The sequence below is a fragment of the Nipponia nippon genome, unplaced genomic scaffold (assembly GCF_047370975.1).
Source record: "Nipponia nippon isolate SJK-2023a ecotype South Korea unplaced genomic scaffold, ASM4737097v1 scaffold_8, whole genome shotgun sequence".
Lineage (NCBI taxonomy): Eukaryota > Metazoa > Chordata > Aves > Pelecaniformes > Threskiornithidae > Nipponia > Nipponia nippon.
The window spans coordinates 4,487,065-4,512,506 of record NW_028262402.1 but is presented as its reverse complement, the minus strand read 5'-3'; the positions used below and the strand labels follow the sequence as shown (position 1 = coordinate 4,512,506).

At 41.1% G+C, this 25,442-nt stretch overlaps 2 protein-coding genes across 4 annotated transcripts in view; both read left to right on the top strand.

Moving 5' to 3' along the window:
* Positions 1–5,301, top strand: part of MOB3B (MOB kinase activator 3B) — a 108,699-nt gene extending 103,398 nt beyond the window's left edge. For all 3 annotated transcript variants that reach the window (XM_087742499.1, XM_087742501.1, XM_087742500.1), the window contains one exon: positions 154–5,301. In XM_087742499.1, coding sequence (XP_087598625.1) covers positions 154–183 — 30 coding nt within the window. In that variant the 3' untranslated portion in view covers positions 184–5,301. The remainder of the gene's footprint in view (positions 1–153) is intronic.
* A 9,546-nt stretch (positions 5,302–14,847) lies between these two features.
* LOC148050430 (uncharacterized) lies at positions 14,848–21,305 on the top strand. The gene is made up of 8 exons (XM_087742241.1): positions 14,848–14,923; positions 15,140–15,215; positions 15,944–16,026; positions 16,982–17,065; positions 18,010–18,069; positions 18,516–18,589; positions 20,412–20,626; positions 21,003–21,305. Exons 1-8 carry the CDS (start codon positions 14,848–14,850, stop codon positions 21,250–21,252), a joined length of 918 nt encoding a protein of 305 aa, XP_087598367.1. The 3' UTR covers positions 21,253–21,305.
* Positions 21,306–25,442: the final 4,137 nt, after the last annotated feature.

The window sequence follows — 25,442 nt, the reverse complement described above, 5'->3', positions numbered from 1 at the left end:
TTGTCGTTGAAAGTGACAGAGAGGAGCAGAACCACGGTGGCATATAAAAACACATGAATTTGCAGAGATGCAGTAATGTTAAGTAGGAAGATGTGTGTGCACACTTTACAACAAATGCCATTTGCTTTTTAATCTCTCTCTCTTCTCTTACAGAAAGAGATGACAACCAGGATGTGTCACTAAAAAGTTACCTGCTGAAGAAAAGCAGAGTCCAATTTCCTTCTTATTGCAGAGTTCAAGAACGTGACAGCCCTCATGGACTGAGCCTGCTTGTTAATCCATGAAAGCAGGAAAGCTGGGAACCACAGTTACTTTCACAAATGCTTCCCACCACTGTCAGTGTTCTTAACTCTGAATATGCTGCTAGGAACCTCGTCTGAGCGACATGGATTATTGAGAAAACAAAGAATCAACTTCATGTTAGTTCTAGCTCCTTCGTTAGGGATAAGAACCTCTTCAGCCACAAACAATGACAAACTGTTCTCCTGCTGCTAAAGCTTTACTGAAATTCAGATCCCTGGGCTGACCTCCAGATTAGTTGTTTTGAAATGAAACTGTATTGTTAGCTGCAATGTTGTTTTCTTTTTCTTTTGTTTCTTGGTATGTGCTTTGTTTCCTAAGGCAGCAGAATATTAAGATCGTCTGGAATCACAGAAGACTTTTAGCCTTTAATGCCTCCCACCCCTCACCAGGCCACCCAAGGCTTGGCCACCATTCCCAAATGCCAGCGAGCCTTGTGTTTCCAGGAACACAGCCATGTCCTTCAGCTGATCAGGCAGTTTGTGCTTCGTTGTGACTCATAATTGGGTGACAATGGGACAGTTTCTGATTTCAATTACATGAGTAGGAATCCAGATATAGCTCTGCCGTGTTGAAGTCTTTTCTTTGAATTCATACTGGGACTGACAGCAAATCTGCTTAGTATCTCTACATTGTATAAAAAACAGCTATAGTCAGCATTATCCTGAAGTACTCTATGAAGTACACCAATCTGTCATGTCATGATATACTCCCATCTTCTTAAAAAAGGATCCCTCTCATTCACCTTAAAATTTTATCTTTTCAGGGAGAAAGAAATGTAATTTTAGTAACTGGGAGGAAGATACAGTAAAGATAAGTAGTATAAAGGTTAGAGCAGGAGGGACTAAGTGAAGGCCTCTGTTGTGTCTAAACAGTGTCCAGCAGCGTGGCTTGCTTTCCACACTGGACTAGCACAAAATTTTTTTCCAGTACTCAGTCCAACTTAACTAACACATGTATGGACAGCCTGGAAGGATCCTTTGCAGTAAATCAAGTCTTCTATGCCAAATATGCCCTGATAAGAGGCTTTCTTCTACAAAAAAAAATGAAAGCAATACTTAACAGAGAGATCACAAGACACATACAGCTGGATAAATGGGAATCAAGTGGAACACACCTATATATTCTGTGCCTTCTAATGAATTTTGCACATTTGTGTTATTGTGAAGGATTACTCCTTCCTGAGTAAGTGCTGAACCCTGTTGCTGCCTTCCCCTCAAGTGAGCGAGTTAGGTATGTTTACATCTTCTGAGACAGTAGAAGCAAATCTCGTAGCGTATCCAGTGGTTGGAACATTTAAATTAGAGGGGCAGCAGACACTAAAGAATAACAGCAAACCTCTTCTAGCTCATATTGCGGTACATTCTGATTTGCTTGCTTAAAATAGGGCTTGTAAATGGTCACGTCCTTGCTGGGACAAAGGGCTTTTGTCTGTGAACATTCAGCGTAGCTAAGGTGGAGGCTTTTCTGCATCTTTAGAATTATGCAAGCAGCATTATCCTTTGCTTTCAAGGGGATGAACTGAAGTGTTCCTACCTCCTTCCATCGTCTTTGCAATCAGGTTAATTCTTTGGGGATTGGAATGTGCACACAGATAATTTCTGGCCTGCTGGCACTTTCGCAGGATATAACTAGCTTGTGGAATTCATTGCCACAGCTACTGCTGGCCTTAGTTGCCTCCTTTTAAAGAAGATGAGAAATGTTACATCTTTGGAAGAAGGTACGTGGTATGTGTGGATGACAACTGCCTGGAATTACAACATCGATTGCTTACGAAAGCGTTTCTTGTACTCCTCCGAAGTGCCTGGCCTGTTGCTCTGTTGCAGATGGAGCTGCAGCTGATACAGTGCTCTTGAATTTCACTGTGGTCAGTTGCCATCTGGTGTTCTTATGGCTGGGCAGTACCGCAGTTTTAAAGATTAAATTAAGTAATTTTAAAGATTAAAAAAAAGATTAAATTAAGTAATTTTAAAGATTAAAATGAAGATGCAAATGTGTGGAATTTTGTGCATAAACATCAAATTTATCACATAAATTGAAAAACATGGTATTTTGTCGATAAAATAATTTATTTTTCATTTTATTATGCTACTTATCATATGCTGTTTTAAGTCTATTCACTGTAGCTCAGTCTGAAGATGAAGCAGAATTTGTTCCCAGTTACTCTGAATTATTTTTTACTAACTTCTTTGTGAATGCATTAATCTTGTGAACGCAAAACTTCTCTGTTGGACTATTTTCCTTTTTCTAGAACTGTTTTTCATCAACTCTTGTGTTTCCTTTTCTACTACAGCACGCTGTACAAGGCAAAGGAGAGAAATGCAGAGTTGAACCCTAGAGGGTTTGTGTTTGACCTGGCCAAAATTCCTGTAATGGGAAAAGCCCATTACAACCCAGGAGCTGAACCAGCCACAAAGAAGTGCAAAATGTACTTGTTTTGGTTGCTTATTCTGCTGGGGAGAAGATGGAGTTTGCTAGGTGATGAAATAAACTTCCTCCAAACAGCAGGGTTTGGCATTCAGCTGAATATCTCCCAAGAGGTACTCTTGCTTCCACTGCAGAGGTATTCAGCCACAGCCTGGCCAGCTCATGCCATGGGCCATTTCTCCTTTTCCTATGCCTGGTATTTGATATCCCAGTAAGAATAATGTCTGGAACATGGCATCACTACATAAAAGTACCATATTACCCCTTCCCATAGAGGAGAGAGGGCAAGCGTCCTGTTGGATCTCGTGCTCAAGGATTCCAGCTTCATCAGTAATTTGCTCGAGGCCACATCTGGACAGAATTGTGTTTTGGTTGTTAATTGCAGGTCCCGATTTATGTGATTCCTCAGGATAAGTAATGAGAACTGACTTTAAATGTGATTGTATGCAGAGGCACCCATTTCACCTACTGAGAAAAACTTTATACCTGATCTTAATTATGTATGTTCCTAATCATTCCAGTGTTTATTATGGTTCTGGGGTTTGGCGGGGGGAAGGCATTGTTGTTTATGTTTGTTGTTTTCTTTTTTTTTAGTCACCTTTTTAGTCTTTCAATCAGATCTTGTTTTTCTTGCTTAAAAAGCAATTTTTTTTTAGTCTAGTACTTAAGAGATGCTGTTAGTGTTAAGCTTCAAGTCACTATAAGAGGGATCACTTCAGCTGAATGAGCCCACATCCAGCTTTACTTCAGAGTGTGAAAGGTTCCTGTGATACCAAAATTGCCTTCAGTGATTAAAGACTTAATAGCTTTCATAGATTGTCTCTGTAATAAGGGATTTTGTAATGAACTTCTACTTTGCGTGAACATAGACTAGTGTCACTGTAGTAACAAATGTAACATGAATAACATGAAACAAATCTTAGTGCAGCCTCCATTATGTTTTATGAAGGATGGAGTCCCAGGGTCTATCAAAGGGTTGTTTTTTTTTTACTGATACACAGCAGTGAAATTGATGATTTCCATCAGATTTGCGAGAAGTTGGGTACTTACGAAAACTTGAGTTTTCTCCAAGAACTCAAGCTCTAAGCAGCAAAACTTATACCAGGCAAGGTATTTAATTCTTCTGACCAACAGATTCATTAAGAACAAGGCAGGGAGAGAGGAGGAAAACAGTTAACATCTAACTCTATGGGGACCTGCAGACAACTACTCAAGACACAAAGAAACCTAAGGGGTAAACATTGTCCCAGTGATCATGTGCAAGAAAATTCCTGGGGCTCTGTGGAAAGGACACAGAGAACAGTACCTTTTGTAGGTGGGGAGCCACTATTACCAAGTCTCTATTAACATTAGACTAAAAGGGTCTTTTAGCACCTTTGTACTTCGGATTGAATAAATTACACATTCTGGAGCCCTCTCACAAAAAGCCATTCCTTCCTTTCACTTTTTACCTTTCCTGCGTGTTCTTCAGGTTTCTCACATTTTCCACGAGTGAGGTCTCAGAGCTGGCCTTCTGCCTTTTAATCTTCTCTTTGCTTCCGTAAGGACAATGTTGTTACAAAAAGTAGCTTTCTCACCTCTCTCTGTGCCTGCAGAAAGGATACCTCTTACCTACGCCCTCTGAAGAGAGACCACCAAGGGTTGGTTTTCCATTATCCCTTCAGAAGAGCAGCAGCAGAGAGCAGGAGGTACCTGCAAGCACTGCAAAACAGGATACACTATGTATAAAACAGGAATATGCTTGCTATTATATAACATGCTTTAAGTGCTTTAGAAAGGGGATAACACTGGGGCACCCAGTATAGACAAGTGGTCAGTGTTCAGACATTTTTTCCTATATATTGGAAGAAATTAAAGACATTTTTAATAATTATGGAGACTATTCCAAGGGCAAAGCCAGCCAAATCAGTAATAAGAACCTGGTAGTGGTATACATTTAAATCTAAAATGATTGAACTTGATTTTTCATGTATTTTATGCTAAATAGAGAAGCAATGTTTTTCAAGGTTTAGCCAAATAAGTTGAAGCTATTAAAGTAGCTGTTTCTTTTCTGTTTCAGTAAGTTTTCCTGTTTTAAAGACAGATATAATATAATAAAGAGTTATAATAATATTCTCCCAGGGAAAAAAATAAATTACTTGTCCTGTCTAATATATGCATGTGCGTGTATGTGCATGTGTGCATATATATATATATATGTATATATATATGTGTTTGGGTGGGGATATGGATGTGGAAGTATCAGTGTGTACATATGTACACTCCCTGCTCTTCCCCACAGAATACGTTTTTTTATTTTGGTAATTTTTAAGGGGGATGCATCTTTCTAAGAAATAAGTGGTTGATTTCTTTTCTTCCATGCACCAGCGCTGTTTGGTATGTTAATTTTTGTTAATGATGTCAGATGTGTCTTAGGCTCTTTTAGTTCTGTTTGTTATTAAATGGTGGTTCAACTGTATGGGAAGAGAGGCTGACACTAACTGTTGTAGTCATTAAAAGAAAAGGAAAGATTACTTTTCAAATCACTCCTAGTGGATGAAGCGATGAAATCCAAATATGAATAAAAGAAACATAACCTTGCAGAAGTGCTGTGAACTTGTTTGGGATCTAACTCTTCAGCAAGAAAAATGCATGTGGTTTTCATACTGTGGGGTAGAATTTCCTGGCCGGCTCACAGGACTTAGAGGTGAGTGAGATCCATCACTAAGCCAGTTCAAGGCAAAGTTTCATCTCCTAAACACAGAACTAAAGAGCCTTGGTTAGAATTTGGCTGCCACAGAAGGAAATGGAGGTCTAATAGGATGACAGAAAGTACCTCCAGCACATGGACTTACAGCTCATTGGACTGTTCTCTTTGTCCTTTGGCCTGATTCCTAAAACATATATAACCATATATATATGCATTACTATATGTAAAGCCACTGTATACTGAATATGAGTCAGTTACGGAGCTTGAGGGGAGCAGGGGTGTAGGGTTTAAGAATGGCTATGTAAAGACAGCACCCAGGAGAAGAAGAGCTGATGCTGGACTTTGGGTGTCTCTCTCTGATGGTGGGGAGGAGCTGAAGATTAGAGATGCTGGAACTAATGGAGTAACTGGAAAACAGCTGCTGAGGGAAGCTAAGAAATTTGTCAGAGCTGAAAGAAGCCCAATGGCAAGGGTAGCAGGAAGGTTCTCAGGGTAGCATGTGCATACTGATACACGAGAGGGCTGCGACACCATTCAGAGGGCCCTCAACAGGTTGGAGAAAAAGGCCAACAGGAACTTCATGAAGTTTAATAAAGGGAAATGCAAAATCCCGCACTTGGGGAGGAACAGCCCCAGGCATCAGTATATGCAGGGGACCACCCAGCTGGAAAGCAGCTTGGCAGGGAAGGACCCTGGTGGACACCAAGCTGACCATGACCCAGCAATCTGCCCTCATGGCAAACAAGGCCAACAGCCACCTGGGCTGTGCTAGAAGGAGTGTTACCAGCAGGTCAAGGGCTGATCCTTCCCCGGTGCTCAGCCCCCGTGAGACATGCCTGGAGTGCTGAGTCCTGTCCTGGGCTCACCAGTATGAGAGACAGCACAGACTAGAGCAAGTGCAGAAAAGGGCCATGAGGATGATGAATGGACTGGAGCATCTCTCGCACAAGGAGAGGCTGAAAGAGATGAGACTGTTTAGCCTGGATTAGGCCCATGGGGGGTGTAATCCATATGTACAGATATTTGATGAGGTCAGTGCAGAAGACAGACAGACTCCTCTCAGTGGGATCCAATGACAGAAGCAATGGACACAAACTGAAGTACAGGAAACTCCTATTAAACATAAAGAAAACCTTTTTCTCTGTGAGGGTGGTGAAACACCAGAACAGGTTGCCTAGAGAGGTTGTAGGGTGTCCACCATTGGAGATATTAAAAAAAACAACTGGGAACAACCCTGAGCAACCTGTTCAAAGTGACCCTGCTCTGAGTGTGGGGCTGGACAGGCAACCTCCAGCAGTGTCTCCAGTCCTGGTGGTGTGGTGAGCCTGTGATTACAGCAGTGTGTGTAGGCTCCTCAGTCTGCCATTGTCAAGTTCCCTGTCTAGGCCAGAAGAGACCTATGCTTTCAGGGGAAAGAGCTGCAGTAAACTCTTCTCTCTCCAGCTTTGCTGCATGCCTCCTTTTTCCCCAGCCTGACTCCATAAAGCAATGAAAGCTGAACAGCAAGTGGAAGGCACCTCCTGAGTCAGACGAGGAGCGAAGCAGCAGGGGAGAAGTGAGACTGGCTATTACATCCCATACACTGTGCTACACTGAAGAAGTTGTCTCAGCTGTGTCATTGCCACTGGAACTGGGATGATGATTGCCTGCTGCTGCACAATATGATGCCAAAGCAAGATTCAGCCTCCCTTTTCTATTCCATACTGCTCTTCACAGTCCTCAGAGCCGGCATAAAATAAAAATGAGGCAAACCCAGCAGGTGACACAGTGAAAAACAAACAGATATGCCCGATTAAAAAAATAGTTCTGACGTACAACAGATGGACCTCATGATCTCAGCCCTTGTATTGTACTTAATATGTCACAGCATTTACAGCAATTCAAGTAAAAAATGACTGGCCATCTGAAGGTGTCACCTGCCTGGTGAATGCATTTTGGTAAGTGGAGCCATTTTACATCATTAGTAGCAGAGTAAAAGCCACACATTACTCGCACCCCTAAAAGCCACACTGTAGGTAATTACTAACCATTCACTAATAAATATGGCACAAGGGGTAGCAGTAGTTAGGAGGGGAGGTGGCATCTCATTGCATAAATCAAGACCCTCTCCTGCTGTAAGGTGAATTATATCACGTTCTAGTGGTCAAACAGAAAAAAAAACACAACACCACCACAAAACCAAAAATAGACCATTCTAAAATTTGACATTTATATTGTATCAGCAGGAGTTGTGTCATGATGTCCTCCTAGAGCACTGCAAAATCTTGTTAGCCTAGTCAGCTCTGCAAACCAGGACACTTTTGTTTAGTCAGTGTCAAGCACCTGTCTTGTTCCTTTCTGCCTTAAAATGGGCACCTTCTATCAGCTAGCAGTACTTGTAAGTGTCATTGCTGTTCATAGCAAGAGCCTGACTTCTAAGAAGTAGTATCGCTTTCACCAAGTGAGGGAAGCAGTTTGCTGAACACACTCACCTTCATGTGGATGGAGCAACAAAACAGCAAAATGGCTGGGAACCCACTGAACTTAGCAGGATCCTTTATTGCTGGTAGCCATACACTAAGCCATACAGCTCAGTGGTGCTGTCATTTTAGACAAATGACCAAACAATTTGTTTTCTACCCAGTTGCATCCATACTCCTGAGGGAAAAGAGAGTCAGTGGATGCAGTGATAGCAGCAGAATTCAGGCCCAGGATTGGAAGACCTCCTCAATCTGCAGACAGGTCTAAAGTCAGCTGTGAGTGACTGTCCAAGCTTTGTGCCAACACGCTGCACTGAAGTGCATTGCAGTCACAGTCCCTGAGTCTTTCAGGCCTTCTTGGGCTCAAGCTGTAAAAACTATCAGATGTTTCCACAAATTGTTCTGTTCTGCGCCAAACAGACAAGTGCTTGGTAAACTAAATGCACTTTATACTATGTTAAAAGAAAACCAAACTACCACCTGTTTTGACTTCCTGAGACTTTGTCTTAGCAAATGATCAGAGAAATATTCTAACAGTGCAGTCTAGTAACTCTCACACTTACTAGTAGTTTCAGTGAGACACAAATGTAAGACCTGCACAGTTTAAGCCCAAGAATTAAGTCACCTGGCCTCTCAGTTGCCACCATTATAACAATATTAATACTATGCCCAATTAATCTGCCTACTTGCTTGCTTAATTTTTAAGTAGCTATGACATGATCAAGCATGAGGAGAGAAATGGTATATAGTAGTTGACAAACCCTTCAGAAAAAAAAAAAAAAACAAACAAAATCCGAATCATCTAATACATTGCATTTATCCTTCTCAAACTGGGTGGTATACAATAAATTTATGAGCTTGTGCATGTAGCCTGAGAAGCAGAGCTGGTTTCCTTAGTAAGCAGGTTTCACTGACAGGACATCCTTCATTAAGTATTTCTTGCTAGATTTTCCTAGCAGAAAAAAAATCAGTGTAAGAAAAGAAAATTACACAGACACTGCATTGTTTTGTTTTAGTGGTGGTGTTTGGAGCCCATCAATCAGCGAACCTGCTGGTGATGTACTCCCAACCTGATCATCCGTGACAGTGAAATCAGACTTGCCTAGCCTATCTTTCTAGCTCTGAGTTACTTGGACGTGACATGCAGTTATAAAAATGGGAGGAAGGTTAGGCTAAAGGAAGGGGCTGAGTTGAATCAAAAGGCTCAGTTTATAAGTGGTACTCGTGCGTCACTGGTGCATGATCCTGAGCTTTGTGATGTGCGGCTGACCCTCAAAATGTCTGTTCCAAATAACGCATGGAAAATTGAATTTTACTGATAGATGAGTGCCTGAATGCCTGTCAGTGTTGCCGTCTCAAACAACCTGAATGCCCCTGCAGATAAACAGGAACTGTGGTAAAGCTGCTACCTTAGTCTGACACAGCACTTTTTGTTGCTATTAGCTAACATTTCACAAGCCGAAATGTTCAAAATTTCATTGGATGAACCCGCATGAATCATTCTTTATGCCAGCCCATTGGAAAAAAAATTCTGAAATACAAAGTACAGCAGAGGAGAAATATATCTTAACAAAGAAAAAAAAAACCAACAACAAAACAACCTGATAGGTTTACTCTGCAGGCCTGAAGAGTGATGTCGTCGAAGGTCAGCCTGTACTGCTGTTTTTGACACTGCCACTTCAGGTGCTGGGAAACACAATGTGTTCAATTTGTCACTTCTGATTTGTGGGATCTCACATTTCAACAAGTTGTCATGATGCAAACTGGTCTCTGAAAAGTGATCGAAATACTGGAACAAGAACATAATGAAACTCAAAACTCTCACTGGAATTCAAACAAAGGTCTGAAAGTTTGACCTCTATGAAGCAAGTGGTATAAAAGACTTACTGCAGCAGTTCACTCATTAACAGACTGGAATAACAAATGGGACTAAACTTTATTGCCTTTTCCTGTCTTAATTTGGAGGTGTTCTGCAGGATTCAAAGTGGACCTGATGCATTAATTCAAAACACTTAATTGTTCTAACAGGTTGGCTGTTCCCTGAGGGTCTGTGGCCCAGCCAGGGGCTCATTATTAGATCCAGCAAGGATTTGTTATGTGCCACCTTCAGAAGGACGAAAAAAAGCTTCTGCTTTGCTCAAAAGGAATGAGAGAGGTACAGAGCAGAGCAACTGGCAGCACGAGTGAGTAAAGGAGAAAGCTTTTTGTTTGCACCAATAAAAGAATAAAAGACCATAAAGAGAGCTAAGTATGGTATTTAACTTTTCCTAGTGAAACAGCTGGAAATCATTACTGATTACTTTTTTGCAAGTGGAAATGCTGAAATAGTAATTTTTCTGTTCTTCTAATTTTTATGTGAATGTACAAAATTCAGCTGTTGCCCAGGTACTTTTATATTTAAATAAAATCAAATCAGAATGTATTTTCTGTAGCTGTTTTGACTGTCCAGACATCAGGCACTTCAAAGTGGGTTTTCTTGGGGTTTTTTGTTGTTGTTGTTGTTATTTTTAAGTGTCTGTGCTGCACTGCCTCTGCCCTTCTGTTCTGAACCTGGGGTGATGTGAAAAAAATGAGGAAATATCCAAATCCCTTTATCTTGTTCTTTCTGTAGGCTAAAGTCATCAAGCCTTTTTCTTGGTTGTCAAACCCAAGTTCATACAAGCAAACTCCTAAAATCCTGCTCAGAGTAAAGCTATGGCAAGGAATCAATATGCTAGAAATGGCACTGGAGCTGCCAGTGCTTAAGGTTGCTGTGTAATCACTATATAGCTTTTTAGTTTTGAGATGGAAAAGGCAGTATATTCTTTCAAAGTGAAATGCAACCTACCATGTTTGCAGATTTTAACTAAACATATAATTCTGTGATTGATGGGCAGAATGAAATAGATCTAAGAGTTTTCTGAGCAGAAATTAGTTCATAGGTTAGTATGAAGTTACTCACATTATACTGTGTTCTGGGTTTTTGATTCCTTCTTTTTTTATTTTTGGTTGGGGTTTTTTTGTGTATGTGTTTGTGGTTTTTTTTGTAGGTACCTTCTCTGGTGCTTGTTTTGGGAAATACCAGCTAAGGAAAACATAGAAAATGACATCATTTGTCCCAAGAACATCCTCAACAGGCAGGAGGTACTATCAGCTCAGGTGAACACTCAACTGGTCCCCTTCTGGAGCACTCAACAAGGGTAAAGAGAGGAAGAGATAGTCCTAAGTAGAATATATATTTATGTGTGGAAAGTAATGCATTTTCAAAGGCCATGACAGGAAATTAATAAGACAGATCTCATTAACTTTGATCCTTGAGCAATGCTTATTCATTAAGAAGGCAGGCAGTATAATTCTTGAAAAATGAAAATGGAAGAGAATCTGTGATCTATGGTGAAAGGAGAAAAGCAAGTAATAAGACCGTTAAGTTGTTGTAGATTAATTGCAAGACAGCTAAGAACTAGTATCCTGAAATTAAATCTGTTTTAGATTATCTGTATAATACAGATGTACACATATCTCTTAATTTTCTCTGTATGGGAGCAAAATACCTACATAACCAATCTGGATAATTTCCATGTCCTGTTGTTAAAGTTGGAAGGTGGTTTAGGCCATGTAAATAAACAAATGTCAGTTCTGAAAATAATTTTGGGCATCCCTAATCAAGGGACAATTTAAGTCTGTTGTTGTGCTATCTCAAGCAGAGACCTAAATCATGCGTCTGCTATTTTTGATATCAATACCTTCTGCAAGAAAATAAAAGGTGCCTCAGAATCCAGTTTGTAACTACTATGCTGTCATTCATTGTTTGCCAGGTAATCTGGCTTGGCTGGCCTCAATACTCCAACAGCATTACTGTAATAATTAGTACACCACACTAAGAAGTACAATCATGTTACTTTAGGTTCAGTTGTGGCAGATCAGATGCATAGCAATATTGCCCATGTGTGTTCTCCAGCAAGTCAGTAATTTAAACAACAATGAAGAAGCTTATATAGATATTTTACCATGTACTTGCAGATGGTACACTCCAGGCCTCCCTGGCAGCATCACTTGGTGACCATGAGAAGGAACATAGAGGATACTAGTCCAGGGGCTGGACAGGCACCAGCAGTCTCTCCATAATGTCCAAGCCCTTGTCAAGAACAACTCCCCCCTACAGCAGGCCAAGTCAGCAGATGGGGCACCCGTCCCCATGGCAGAGAGTCTCTCACACTTCCTCCTGGTGCTGCTGCAGGACTCAGGCTCTGCTGGCTTACCTGCTTCATTGGACACAGCTCCAAGCCGAGACGAGATATTGTTAGGACACTGAACCTGCTCTGTAGCTGAATATCTACAGGTGGAGCAGGAGTGGTTCTCCTGGTGCAAGAAGTCACCAGCTCCCAGCCTTCACCATCAAGGGAGTCTCCATTTCCCAGCTTGATAAGCACAGACTCTGCCTGCCCCTCCTTTGGGACAGCTGGATGCTCAGGGTCTTGTTTGGACATGACCCAGTTAAGCTCTTTCTTGATGGATCTGAGACTGTGCAGCCTGTTGACCTTCTCTTGCTGCTCCTTTACTTGGCAACAGAGACCCTCCAACTGCACACACTCCCTAAGCAAGGGCACCATCATCCCCACCCTGGCCTCAGCAAGGCCCTGGTCCTCTGCACTGCATTCAGCCCCACACCTGGAGACCTGCATCCTCCTATGGCAGTCCCATCTAGGTCAAGATCAGGAGCAGTTGCTTCAGAGGGTGCTCAGGACTGTGACTGGTGGTGCATCACCACTGTCACTGAGCACAGATGCATGCCTCTCAGCAGAACTCCTGCGTCCTTCTGCAGAAACGGTTGTGCAAACTGCTGGACCTCTGAGCTCCCTCTGTTAGCTGCACTCATTGAATTGAAGTGTTGAAAGAGCATCACACTGATTGCAAGGCAACTTGCAGTGTAAAGGGGAAGAATAATTTGGAGCTAGTGGCTTTGGTTTAAACATTGGCAAGGTTGTTTTTTTTTCCTTCTCTTTTTTTCCACTCCTCTGTGTTCATCATCACCTTCTTTGTCTTCCATTCAGGTTTCATCCTCCTCACGGCAGCAATACAAGGAGGATAAGGAGTACTCCTCCGGTTTGGTGATACAACATGATTGGACCCTGGGGTAAAAGACTGTTGATGGCCATCCAGAGTTCCTTGCTACTTCTTCACCTCAGTCCTCTCCCTCCAATATATTCCAAAATGTTGTTTTAGATGTCTGGTTTTTTCCATAGCCTCCATTTTACCATGTGTCCATTTCTGCTAACTCAACCTCGCTGCTCAAAAATCACATTTGTTCATGTCTTGCAGCACAAACATCCTGGTAGCTCTTAATGTTGCTTTATGTCCCTGTTCATTAACTAGTCAATCAACCACTTCTAGGCTGCTTTGAATATGAATCCTAATTTTTAGTGCCACTACGCTATACTTAATCATAGGGTTCCCATGCTGTTTAACTCAAATTCCTTGCGGACAGATCTGTGGACTACCTGTAATGACTATGTAGGGAATTATCACATGCAAGTCTCCTCTGTGTTATTCCTCTCTCTGTAGTGAGGGATTTACCACTTGAATATAGCCTACCTCAGACAGAGGTTGAACCTTTCTTTGTCTCCAGAGAGAGATGCACTTGTCTCTGATGCTAAAAAACATGTCACGTTTTACAGCAAAAGGGGTTCAAGTGCTCATGTCCGAATTTAAGTTTGAAAAACTAGTGGCTGTTACAATGAAAACTGAATGCCTCTAGGAAGGGCGATGGCTATAAGATCACAGTTCATTTTGCTGAGCCAAAAGCCATTTTACTGAACTGCCAAAAGGTACAGACTGGATCTGTATGTGCCACACCAAAAATGCTCTTCCTTCTCATCTTTGAATTATTCTATATCAACTTCAAAATTCTTGCTTATGAGAGTAACATGGGTCAACAGTAAGTCAACTTATGTCACTGTTGATTAAATAAGTATTTACAAACGATGGGCTTCTATTATCCTAGTATAATTACATTGTTCTCAGCCTTCGGTTTTTCTTCATATTTCTGTTCTGCAACACTTTTTCCTCTCAGCGCATATTTTTTTTTTCACTTATCTTTTAAAAACCTGACTTTTCTTTCTACAGTCAGCAGAGGGAGCTATGTCACTTACTTATGTAAGACCTTAGCGGTTTGTGCTTTGAATCTTTTTTGCCCTTTTTTCAGTTCACATAAGCTAGAATGATTCACATGCCTTAAAGTTTCTTTAAAAGGCTCTGGCACAGTGGCAGTCACACAACGTGCTTGTAGTTTGACGAAGTGTTTGACAAAGTGTTACAGATCAAGAATAGGATACCTTTCCTAGGTTTTTCATTTAAAATGAACCATGCCAGATATTACTAGAAGCCTATATTTTGCATTACCTAAACAAAGAACATTGTATTTTGAAGCGATGAAGTCTTTAAAGAGTTTAGATAAAAACCTTGTAATCAGAAACATGCATTTGAAACCGTTGTAGCTTACAGTCAAGCAAAAATAACAGGTGAGAACTGACAGTTGTGTTGAATCTTACGCTTGTAGATCGAGTCACAGGATGTATGTTGCAATAAGACTCTTCAGCAGGAGAAGGCATTTTTTTTTTTTAAAATAGGATCTATTACAAATGACAGTGTTAAATGCATCTCCTCCCCTGAGGAACCCACAGCACGGTTTAACAGAGAGGAGTTATGTGGGAGAGGAGCTGTTCAGTCCTTCTACATCCATAGGGCTCTCTGTAGCTCCATTTGTAAGAGTAAAGAACGATTGTATTATATTAAAGTGTCCTCTTTACACCAGAGTAATTTGTTGGGACTTTCTAGACGGGCAGGCTTACCTTGTCCTCTAACTGCCTTATGACCGCTCTCAGCATGATAATGACGTCACAGTGCCCCACATTTGAAGGCATATCCCACTTCTCATGACTAAGAAGAGCAGCCATAGAGACCAGGATAATCTGGAGCAGTAGCACTGTTTCCACTATGCAAGTCATTTTGCTTGTCTTTTTATCCCTCCTAACTTCCGCAGAGACTACCAGAAAGTTTATTTCACCTGACAGTATGTTCTAATCAAAACTTTATTCCAGTAAAAATTACTACAAAGCTTACATTCTGCTAGATATAAAAAAGGCAGAAGGTATTTCTTCCTTCCATTATTTTTTAGTTAAATGAAGTTTTTCCTCAGAGAGCTTAATAAGACCATTCCCCTCCACTGTGGTAGCACTGTTGTTTTGAAAACATATTCTATAGTTTGACTTGTTCTGCCTGTGTGCAGGTGCAAAAGCGCATAGGAGGCAAAAGTGCATAGAGGTTGTCCAGCATCTCCAGCAACCACACAGCATCCAGTCAGAACACAACCATTAGAGCTCATAACACCAGAGAGAAGAGCATCTGCTCACAATTCTGTGAACCAAGACAAGAGTTGAATTGAGACTTGCGAAAGGTTTGCCCCTGAGCTTTCTAATGGTGTGGGGACAGTCAATCCTGCAGATACACGACAGAGTTCAGTCATCAGGAACTGTAAAATAGTAACACTGAAACACTCTCTACTGTTTCTCTGGGTGGCTCCAGCTGATATTCACTGTTTCACAGGGGGAAAGGGGAAAAAAAATTTTTTCACAAGGTAAAAAAAGGACTGTAGGTTTCCTGACCGTTGCAGCCATTGTCTTACACTCCAGGCCCAAGACTCGAATATTGTTTTCTTAGCACACATAACTTTTGTCCTGACTGAGAAATATTCTGATTGGCATGCTGTACCCTGAAGGCTGCAGATTAGAGTGAAGTGGGAGCCTGACGCAGGGGACAGTTCCTGAATGTCAGTGTATGTACACAGCTGTCAGAAACAGGCCATATTTAGAATTACAGTATTGTATGACTATTAAGATCTTAATTAAATAATAACAGCATTTCAAAAAAAAGTGAACAATATTGCCTTACAATTTATTAAACTGGTTTCAGTCACTTGTTGCAGCAAACGTATTTTGCAGACTGTCAAATCCTCAGCAAATACAGTTTTAAAAAAAAATATGTATTTGACTAAGCAGTTATTAACTAAGTATTTTCTGGATTACTCCAAAGTAGCACTACCTGGAGATTATTTGGAAGAGGAGAAGGAAGAAGATGATGATGATGAAAAAACCACTAATGTTGAACAAAATCCTGGTAAGAAGAGTATAGAAACTAGTAAAATGAAATTAAGTTGCAAAGTATAGATATTCTGTCATTTCAGGATCAAGTATTCAAAATTTTATGTGAAGTAGAATTCTCCCTTTTACAGAATGGGAACTTAATGTTTGCAATCCCTGCTTATAATATCGTTTCAGGAGTCGCTGTCTCCACACAAACCAACTGAATGGCTTATACATTCACACAAATTCAGTGGGGAGTTTGTAGTAACAGGATTGGATAAATGCATCTAGGATCCTGTTACCTAAGTCCTTGAAACAGAACCCTGTTCTTTGATCACGCAATGGCATGCCTAGTACTTATAGATGGAACAAAAATGAAAAGCCTGTCTGTGGTGGGACAGAGGAAACAGCGGACTATGGAACATCTCAAGGATGAAGTCAGCTTGGCTCCTTTTCTGGCAACATTTGAAATACATAGATTTGTAATACCAGAGCATTATAATGTTAAAGAATGGAATTATAAAATAGCCCTGTAAGGAAAAGATTTTAGTTAATTGTTTCTTCCTCTAATGCATCAGGAAGGGGAAGATGGGAGAGAGGAACTGCATCATTCAGTCCTTGAATTGAGCACCTTCAAAATTTGTACTATTCATTTATAAGCATGCTGTAGACTGGAAACAAAAAAGGTTATGAATAAAAAATAGAGGAAGAAACGTTATACGTGGCCTTCAGAACACTCATTTCAATTGCACTTTAGGCAGTTACAGAATAGCGTAATTCAAATTTTCAAAGAAGAGAATGGTTGGTTTCCCTGTAAAAATGACTGCATTTAATGAGCCACGAATCAGTTAAAGCACAACCAGGTAGTTTGAAAACCACCTCTCTCACTTGCATGTGACTGTTTTTGTGAATACTCCCATTGTGCTCTTTGGAAAATGCCAGACTTATATGACAGAGATAGGAGTTTAACTTAATATGCATTCATTTAGAAATTTCTGCAAGGACATCTGTGTCCCAACTTGATGATGGAGAGGATCTGCTAAAGAAGAGTCTGCAGAATTTGCAGGAGAAATGTAAGTACCAGAAGATACCACTTAAGCAGTATGAAACTATATACAGCTGCTTAAGTAGTAGTAAGGTGCAGAAAGAAGAGCCTGGCACACATATCAGGCAGCTATGCATCTCAAATTATATCTTGTGTTGCATTCATTTGTTACCGATACAACTGTTCTACGAACAAGACAAATTGATGAGAGGTTACATGAAGAAATCCTAAATTAGTTCCAAACTACTAAACAAAGTTACAGAATGACAGGTGAGAAAGGAGAATGAATGTCCTGCTGCCTTCCCACCTTTTAGCAAAATACGTTCATAGACATAATTTGCCTCGTGAGTAATCCAGATCCCACTAGTTCCCGCTTCATTTCACTATGTTTCAAGAATCCTCTTATCCCATCTACTGCTCACTGGTGACCTTTGTGATCATCAACACAGCTGACAGTTCATGTTTAAAGAGAGCCCACATCTGAATTAATTAGAGAAAATAAGCAACGCCACAGTGTCTGTCAATACACATGGCACTGTGTACAGATGGACACAGTCTCTTTCCAGTCCTGCCTGAATCATTCCTTTTGAGATATTTCTGTTACAATTTAGACTTAACAATTGAGGACTATGAAAATGGACTATAATAGTAACGTTTTTTTTTGCTGAGTGACTAACTGTATGTAGGAAGTGACATACTGGTGCTGGCTGTTACATTCATCAGCTCTGCCAAGAAGCATGAAAGGTTGTTTCATATATAAACTGTTAACCCATTCAGAAAACCATAGACAAATGACACATTGCCTTCCATACATGGCCATCAAAACTCAAATATGAATCTGGAAAATGCTTCTGCAAAAATAGCTCAGCCTTAAAATTTATACGTAGATTGGGATTTTTGTAAGTAGGCAGTTTCTGCTTCTAAGAGATTCACCCTGTGTAACTTCCATTTCTTTATTATTACTGCTTATAGTGAAATTCATCTCCACCAAAGGAGCGGAAGAGGAGAGCTCTCAGGAAGAGCAGGCACCAGGTAGCAGCTAATTGATGTTTTCATTGAGGTTTCAAGTATTGTACCATCATACTGAAAAAATCTGTTTTGACATGCTGATCTGACATGATTTTCCTAGTTTCACTGACCTCAAGACCAGGTATTGTTTTGCTATTTGTTAGTTTATAACATAGCTATTTCAAGTTCTCAATTTTTTTAAGCACTGCAGAATTGCAAAGTAATACAGAATAAAACATACAGGGTTTTTTTTCTAAATAAAGCAGGTCTTACCACTTTTCCAATCATGTTTGCTAGTGAACTACATTAATTTCTGATTTTTCTAGCTTTTAGGCTTTTGACAATAATGCAGCAGGTTTTCTAGGTATGCTCTCTCTCCTCCCCTTTCATCTCAGATTTGAACTTTCTGATTTTTCTTTCTCTGCTTTATGTGATGAATAATCTTTGCAGCGGTTCTTTTTTCTTTCCAGAATCCAGATTTGGACCCCATTACCTTACCACTGTCACACAGAACCATAGTGAAGAACCACCTTTGGATGGTATAGTAGAGGACTCAGCAAAAGATTAAATATAAGTTCAATTCTTCTAACTAAACAGTATAAGAACAACATCAATTCTAAATTTGGTGGGCAAAAATGAAGTGAAAAAGAAACTTGAAATCAAGAGACTTTGTCACATCTTCATCTGAGAATCATAGAAGTAAAAATCATGAGGCAAACCCTATCTTTGAGACACACACCTATTAGCAGGTAAACAAACCAGAGTCCCAAGACAATGAAACAGCATGGGCCGTATTAGCAAGCTATAGAAAAAGTTATGCAAATAAGTACCTTGAATCTGAAAACATGCTTCTATCCTAAAACCTTGAAGAATGCTTTAGTTTGTGTATCTCTTGGTCTCCTACCTCCAGTTACATGTTATTAGTACTTTGCAACTGAGGGAAAATGTTAAACATATTCACAAATACATGGATGAAATTAAGTTTCTACTGACCTGAATGGGAGACATGCATTTGTGTGCAAAATTTGTGTGCAAAATTTGGCCTCTGAGATTGTATGGTTTTTATCCATATTGATTCATGAATGACACAGCAGTATATGCTTTCTGCATCTCTGGCAAAATAAATTAGCTTTTTTCTATTTCTGAATAGCTGGAAAAATATACGAACCTCGTTTCATTTTCTAACAAAGGGCTAGTAAGCAAAAGGACTGCTATAAACCAAACTGTAAGGAAATTATCCTAAAAGGTTTGTCTGGTTTTTGTGAGTTTGTATATAGGATCAGAAAAGGTGAAATAAAAAAGTTATTGCTTAAATGTAAGGTTTTCCTTGTGTAATACTGGAGTATTACTATATCTTATATTTTTGAGATCCAAGAGTAAAATTTATGAATGTTTATAAGGATGTCTCTGAAAGTAACAGAAGTGCAGAAACAGGGACTTTCACCTTGATAGGTAAAAGTTGCTTTATGACTGGTTTGGAACCCTTTTTTGACTGAGAATTAGTCACCATTTAAAAACTATATAGTGCTAAAAGCAGTAGATCTGATTGGTACTGCTTATTAGAACTGAGGGGGTTTTAGATTTATACAAACTATAGCAAAACTAAGACACATAGGTAGCTGCAAAAAGCAGTAAAAAATATTAAAATATTAAAAGACAAGAGTGACTAGCTCACTGGAGACAGCTTGGAGTTTCATTCCTTTTCACAGGCAAGAGAAGTAACCATGTCGCAATCAAGTGTGTTACAGCAGTCTCACACAAATTGTTTTGAATCCTTCTAGAACAATCAACTGCTTGCAAATTATTTATAATCCCACTTGTTTCTCTTGAAACAAAAGAATTAGCTATGTATTTAAATAACAAATGGAAATAAGGAAAAGAAATGGAATTTTTTAATTGCATCAAAGGTATTTTTATCATCAAACAAGAGCACATAATCAAGTTCCTGATCTCAATGACATCAGATACCATCCAAGCAATATATTTTTCCGAGAAATGCCAAGTAGGAATATAGCATAGCAGTCTTGATGGCTTCTGCACACAGTAAATTAGGAACATGATGAATTGATGGTTCCATGGATGCTTAAGACCCTCCCATCTCCTCATAGGTGAAAAAATGGGTCCTAATAAACTCAGAGTAGTAGCATCTCCACAGTCCCTGGGGCCTGCTAAACTTCTGTCAGAATTACTCTTTATGACGGATACAAATCACATCTAGAAAAACTGGAAGATGTGCTTTAGGCCAATTCATCAACAACTAAATGGATTTGGGTTTTCAGAGAACGAGTCCTTTAACTAAGAAGTGCTTGTTTTTATTTGCAAATCACATAGATATAATCCGTTTCTACATACGACAATCTGTCCAGGACATGACCAGTGTACATACTAGCGGTGTGGTGTGCTTTACTGTTGTAGTGTCAGACAATGCTGACTTGCTTCAAAGGAACACTGCTCAAGAAACCAGCCGAGAAAGTTATAAAATAAACGAAATGCTTGCTGTGTCATGTACAACTCTTGCCTGCTCCTTAATATTTATGATATGCTGTTGTATGGCTTTCATCAAGTACATTATGGAAAAAGGGTAAGTCTTCCAATCACATGCTGTGCTTTATTATTTGGATAGTAAAGTAAGGTGCTACTCCAAACATAGGATTAAAGACTATGCAAAAATGTGATAAAAGCTCAGAAAGGCTGTACACACATATAGTTAATTTGCTTACTTTTTCCCCTGCAAATGAAAAGTGAAGGCAGAAATTATTAAAAAATAGATTATATTATTACCAAGAGTGTATATACTAAACATTTCCTTGGAAGCTGAGATGCTCCCCTTTGTCAGTTCAAATCTTAAAAAAAAAGAAAAGTTCAGTAATTTATTATGCATCTTCAATGGTATCTGTTAAGTTTATATTGGATTCCTCTGGTTAGAATAACATAATTATTTTTGTTCTGTGTTTTAGGAATTTTTGTTGTACATTCAGATGCTCACATGAACAACAGAGACCAGCTTCTGCATCTTACTCTGACCTTCTGAAGGGAGTTCCTGATTCTTCAGTTTCCAGAGCTGCAGAAAGCAGACTGTGGGGTGAGAAAACAGCATCAGAAACATTACCTATCATAAATTCTGTAGCTGATACACCACTGATTTCTCATGCATCAAGTCTCAGCAGTATTCCTTCGTATGAAGACTTAAATGGAGACCACAGCTAAACAGAATGTCATTGACAGTGACTGACAAGCTCTCTAACTGAGATGCTGGTATATGTGCAACTATGTTTATATAAATAGTAGTTGTGATTCACTAAATTTGTAACTTGAAATTTCATGGCAGAACAGAATAAACTTTACATTCTGATAAGACAGTGATGTGTAATTAAAATTTGATCAAAAAGGTTTGCATGCAAACATTAACTGCTTCAGAATCAAGTGTCAGGAGATACAACCATGGCCAGAAGACAGCTCCACATTATTCCTCAAGTTAAAAAGGAACAGATGAAACACAACAACTTCTTGAAATTAATTCAAGCAATCCACCATTAGTGGCACGAACTGAATAGGAATGTAGTAATGGATCTCTGAACTACTTCTCTGAATTACTTTTTATATTAGGATGTTCTGAGCAAAAATTAACTAACTTTTTTTTCTAAAATATCCTTTGTTTGGGAAAGTTATAGAATCATAGAATTGTTAAGGTTGGAAAAGACCCTTAAGATCACTGAGTCCAACCGCTAACCTAGCACTGCAAAGTCCACCACTAAACCATGTCCCCAAGCACCACGTCTATCCGTTCTTCAAATACCTCTAGGGATAGGGACTCAACCACTTCCCCGGGCAGCCTGTTCCAATGCCTGACTACCCTTTCGGTGAAGAAGTTTTTCCTAATATCCAACCTAAACTTCCCCTGGCACAGCTTGAGGCCATTTCCTCTCATCCTATCATTTGTTACTAGGGAGAAGAGACTGATCCCTCACCTCGCTACAGCCTCCCTTCAAGTAGTTGTAGAGAGCAATAAGGTCTCCCCTCAGCCTCCTCTTCTCCAGACTAAACAACCCCAGCTCCCTCAGCTGCTCCTCAGAAGACTTGTGCTCTAGACCCTTCACCAGCTTCGTTACCCTTCTTTGGACACGCTCCAGCACCTCGATGTCCTTCTTGTAGTGAGGGGCCCAAAACTGAACACAGTACTCGAGGTGCGGCCTCACCAGTGCCGAGTACAGGGGCACTATCACCTCCCTGGTCCTGCTGGCCACACTATTCCTGATACAAGCCAGGATGCCATTGGCCTTCTTGGCCACCTGGGCACACTGCTGGCTCATGTTCAGGCGGCTGTCCACCAACGCCCCCAGGTCCTTTTCTGCCAGGCAGCTCTCCAGCCACTCCTCCCCAAGCCTGCAGCGTTGCATGGGGTTGTTGTGACCCAAGTGCAGGACCCGGCACTTAGCATTGTTGAACCTCATACAGTTGGCCCTGGCACAACGATCCAGCCTGTCCAGGTCCCTCTGTGCAGCCTTCCTACCCTCCAGCAGATCAACACGTCCACCCAGCTTGGTGTCATCTGCAAACTTCCTGAGGGTGCACTCAGTCCCCTCATCCAGATCAGCAATGAAGATATTGAACAGGACTGGCCCCAACACTGAGCCCTGGGGAACACCACTCGTGACCGGCCGCCAACTGGATTTGGCTCCATTCACCACCACTCTCTGGGCTCGGCCGTCCACCCAGTTTTTAACCCAGCGCAGAGTGCACCCATCCAAGCCGTGAGCAGCCAGCTTCTCCAGGAGAATGCTGTGGGAGACTGTGTCAAAGGCCTTACTAAAGTCCAAGTAGACAACATCCACAGCCTTCCCCTCATCCACTAAGCAGGTCACCTTGTCATAGAAGGAGACCAGGTTAGTGAAACAGGATCTCCCTTTCATAAACGCAGGCTGGCTGAGCCTGATCCCCCGGTTGTCTGACACATGCCGTGTAATGGCACTCAAGATGACCTGTTCCATGACCTTCCCCAGCACCAAGGTCAGGCTGACAGGCCGCTAGTTCCCCGGATCCCCCTTCCAACCCTTCCTGTAGTGGGGCGTCACGTTTGCTAACTTCCAGTCATCCAGGACCTCCCCGGTTGACCAGGACTGCTGATAAATGATGGAGAGTGGCTTGGCCAGCTCCTCTGCCACCTCCCTCAGTATCCTCGGGTGGATCCCGTCTGGCCCCATGGACTTGTGAGCATCCAGGTGGAAGAGCACGTCAGTGACTGCCACGTCTTCGACAACTGGGACTTCACTCTGCATCGTATCTCCATCTCCCAGCTCAGGGGCCTGAAAAGCCCGAGGATGACCAGTCTGACTATTAAAGACTGAGGCAAAGAAGGCATTAAGTACCTCAGCCTTCTCCTCATCCTTCGTGTCAATGTTTCCCTCTGCATCCAACAAAGGAGGCAGATTCTCCCTGGCCCTCATTTTGTCGCTGATATATTTGTAAAAACATTTTTTGTTATCTTTAACGGCGGTGGCCAGTTTAAGTTCCAGCTGCGCCTTCGCCTCTCTAATTTTTTCCCTGCATAACCTCACAACATCCTTGTAGTCCTCCTGAGTCACCTGCCCCTCCTTCCAAAGGTAGTAGGCTCTCCTTTTTTTCCCAAGTTCCAGCCAAAGCTCTCTGTTCAGCCAGGCCGGTCTTCTCCCCCGCCTGCTCGACTTGCGGCACATGGGGACGGCCTGCTCCTGTGCCTTGAAGACTTCCTTCTTGAATAACATCCAGCCTTCCTGGACTCCCTTGCCCTGCAGGACTGCCTCCCAAGGGACTCTGTTAACCAGACTCCTAAACAATCCAAAGTCTGCCCTTCTAAAGTTCAGGGTAGTGGTTTTGCTGACCCCCTTCCTTACTTCTCCAAGAATTGAAAACTATCATTTCATGGTCGCTGAGCCCAAGACAGCCTCCGACCACCACATCGCCCACCAGACCCTCTCTGTTCGTAAGCAGCAGGTCCAGCGGGACACCCCCCTGGTTGGCTCCCTCACCAGCTGTGTCAGGAAGTTATCTTCCACACACTCCAGGAACCTCCGAGACTGCTTCCTCTCTGCTGTGTTGTATTTCCAGCAGATATCTGGTAAGTTGAAGTCTCCCACGAGAACAAGGGCTAGAGATTGTGAGACTTCAGCCAACCGCGTGTAGAATACTTCGTCACTTGTGTGAACATACGCGGATTTTGGAATGTTTGTGTACATAATAGCCCTGTATGCTGTTTGTACACAAAAAATAACATGCAAGCCCAAATAACAGCAAGGCAGGTATTTTTAACAGAAAAAAAATCTCTTGGTAGATCTCTTAAGAGAACACAATTTTTCTATTTCCTCTGCTTTTAATGCTCTGCCCCAAACCCAGAATACCATACCTGTCTTTGCCACTCCCAGACAGTAGCAACAATTCTTCAGTTGACACTACTCCGACATGGGGAAGGAAAGTGCAATGAGAACGACAAGATTAGAAGTAGAGACTGGTCTACAGAGAAATCTTAAACAGTGGAGCATGAAAACCACATTTCCAGATTACAGCCAAAATATATTGTCTTCAAGGCAATGCAATCGATTTAGAAAAATTGCTTGGCCGTGGTCTTCTGAAGCCAGGTCAATGGACTCCTTCCATTAACTTTAAGGATCCTGTGCACAGACTTAATTTTGAAAATAATTTGTCCCACAATGCAGAAATACAAGACAGCAATGCAAGATTTCCTTTTCTTCGTTCTTTCCTATGTATTAGTATTTAGTTATTATCTTCTTCAGCACCTGACAGAGCAAATTTCCTTTCTCCAGCCATGTTACTGGCCAGCAGGGGACAGTTACATTAGCAGCCCATTTTCAGTTAGTTTTGTCATTCTTTTCCTTGTTATTATTTTCATGTTTTCCATGTTTTGAAATTGTCCTTGACTATCTGAAATTAAAGTTTTGCCTTAGGGGTGGTACTCAAGCTCAACCCACCTGTATGAGTTGACAGGGTCGATGACTCAACCTACCAGAACTAATAGGAAAAGAATATAGAACAGCATATAAAACATGACAGTGGTGTGCCACAAATTCCCAGTTAATTCACATTGTGAACACCAAGTGCAATTCTGGTCCCTTACACTTAAAAGCAAGAGACAAAACCAGCAAAGCTTCAAGGTATGTTGATAAGAATTATCGGAAAAATGGAACTGCTTCCACAACAGCAACATAAAAGTAGGCTGGTAAAGAGCATGTGTTGGTGGGAGAGTCTATTGCAAGTATGGAGTGCCACAGATAAAACAGATAGCAACTGACTGTCCATTCCAGTGAGAAAAGCAAGGACCATCAAATGAAACGCACAGGAGCCAGGTTCCAAGTATATAACAGACGTCGTCCTTGCAGTGGGTAGTGAGTGGACTAGACAAGCCA

What these genes read in the sequence shown, in the direction of transcription:
- LOC148050430 (XM_087742241.1), top strand. Translation starts at nt 14,848, where the DNA reads ATGCAAGTCATTTTGCTTGTCTTTTTATCCCTCCTAACTTCCGCAGAG. An exon ending in AAAGTTTATTTCACCTGACA is followed by an intron (nt 14,924 to 15,139) that starts GTATGTTCTAAT and finishes GCCTGTGTGCAG; the next exon opens with GTGCAAAAGCGCATAGGAGG. An exon ending in CCACACAGCATCCAGTCAGA is followed by an intron (nt 15,216 to 15,943) that starts ACACAACCATTA and finishes TTACTCCAAAGT; the next exon opens with AGCACTACCTGGAGATTATT.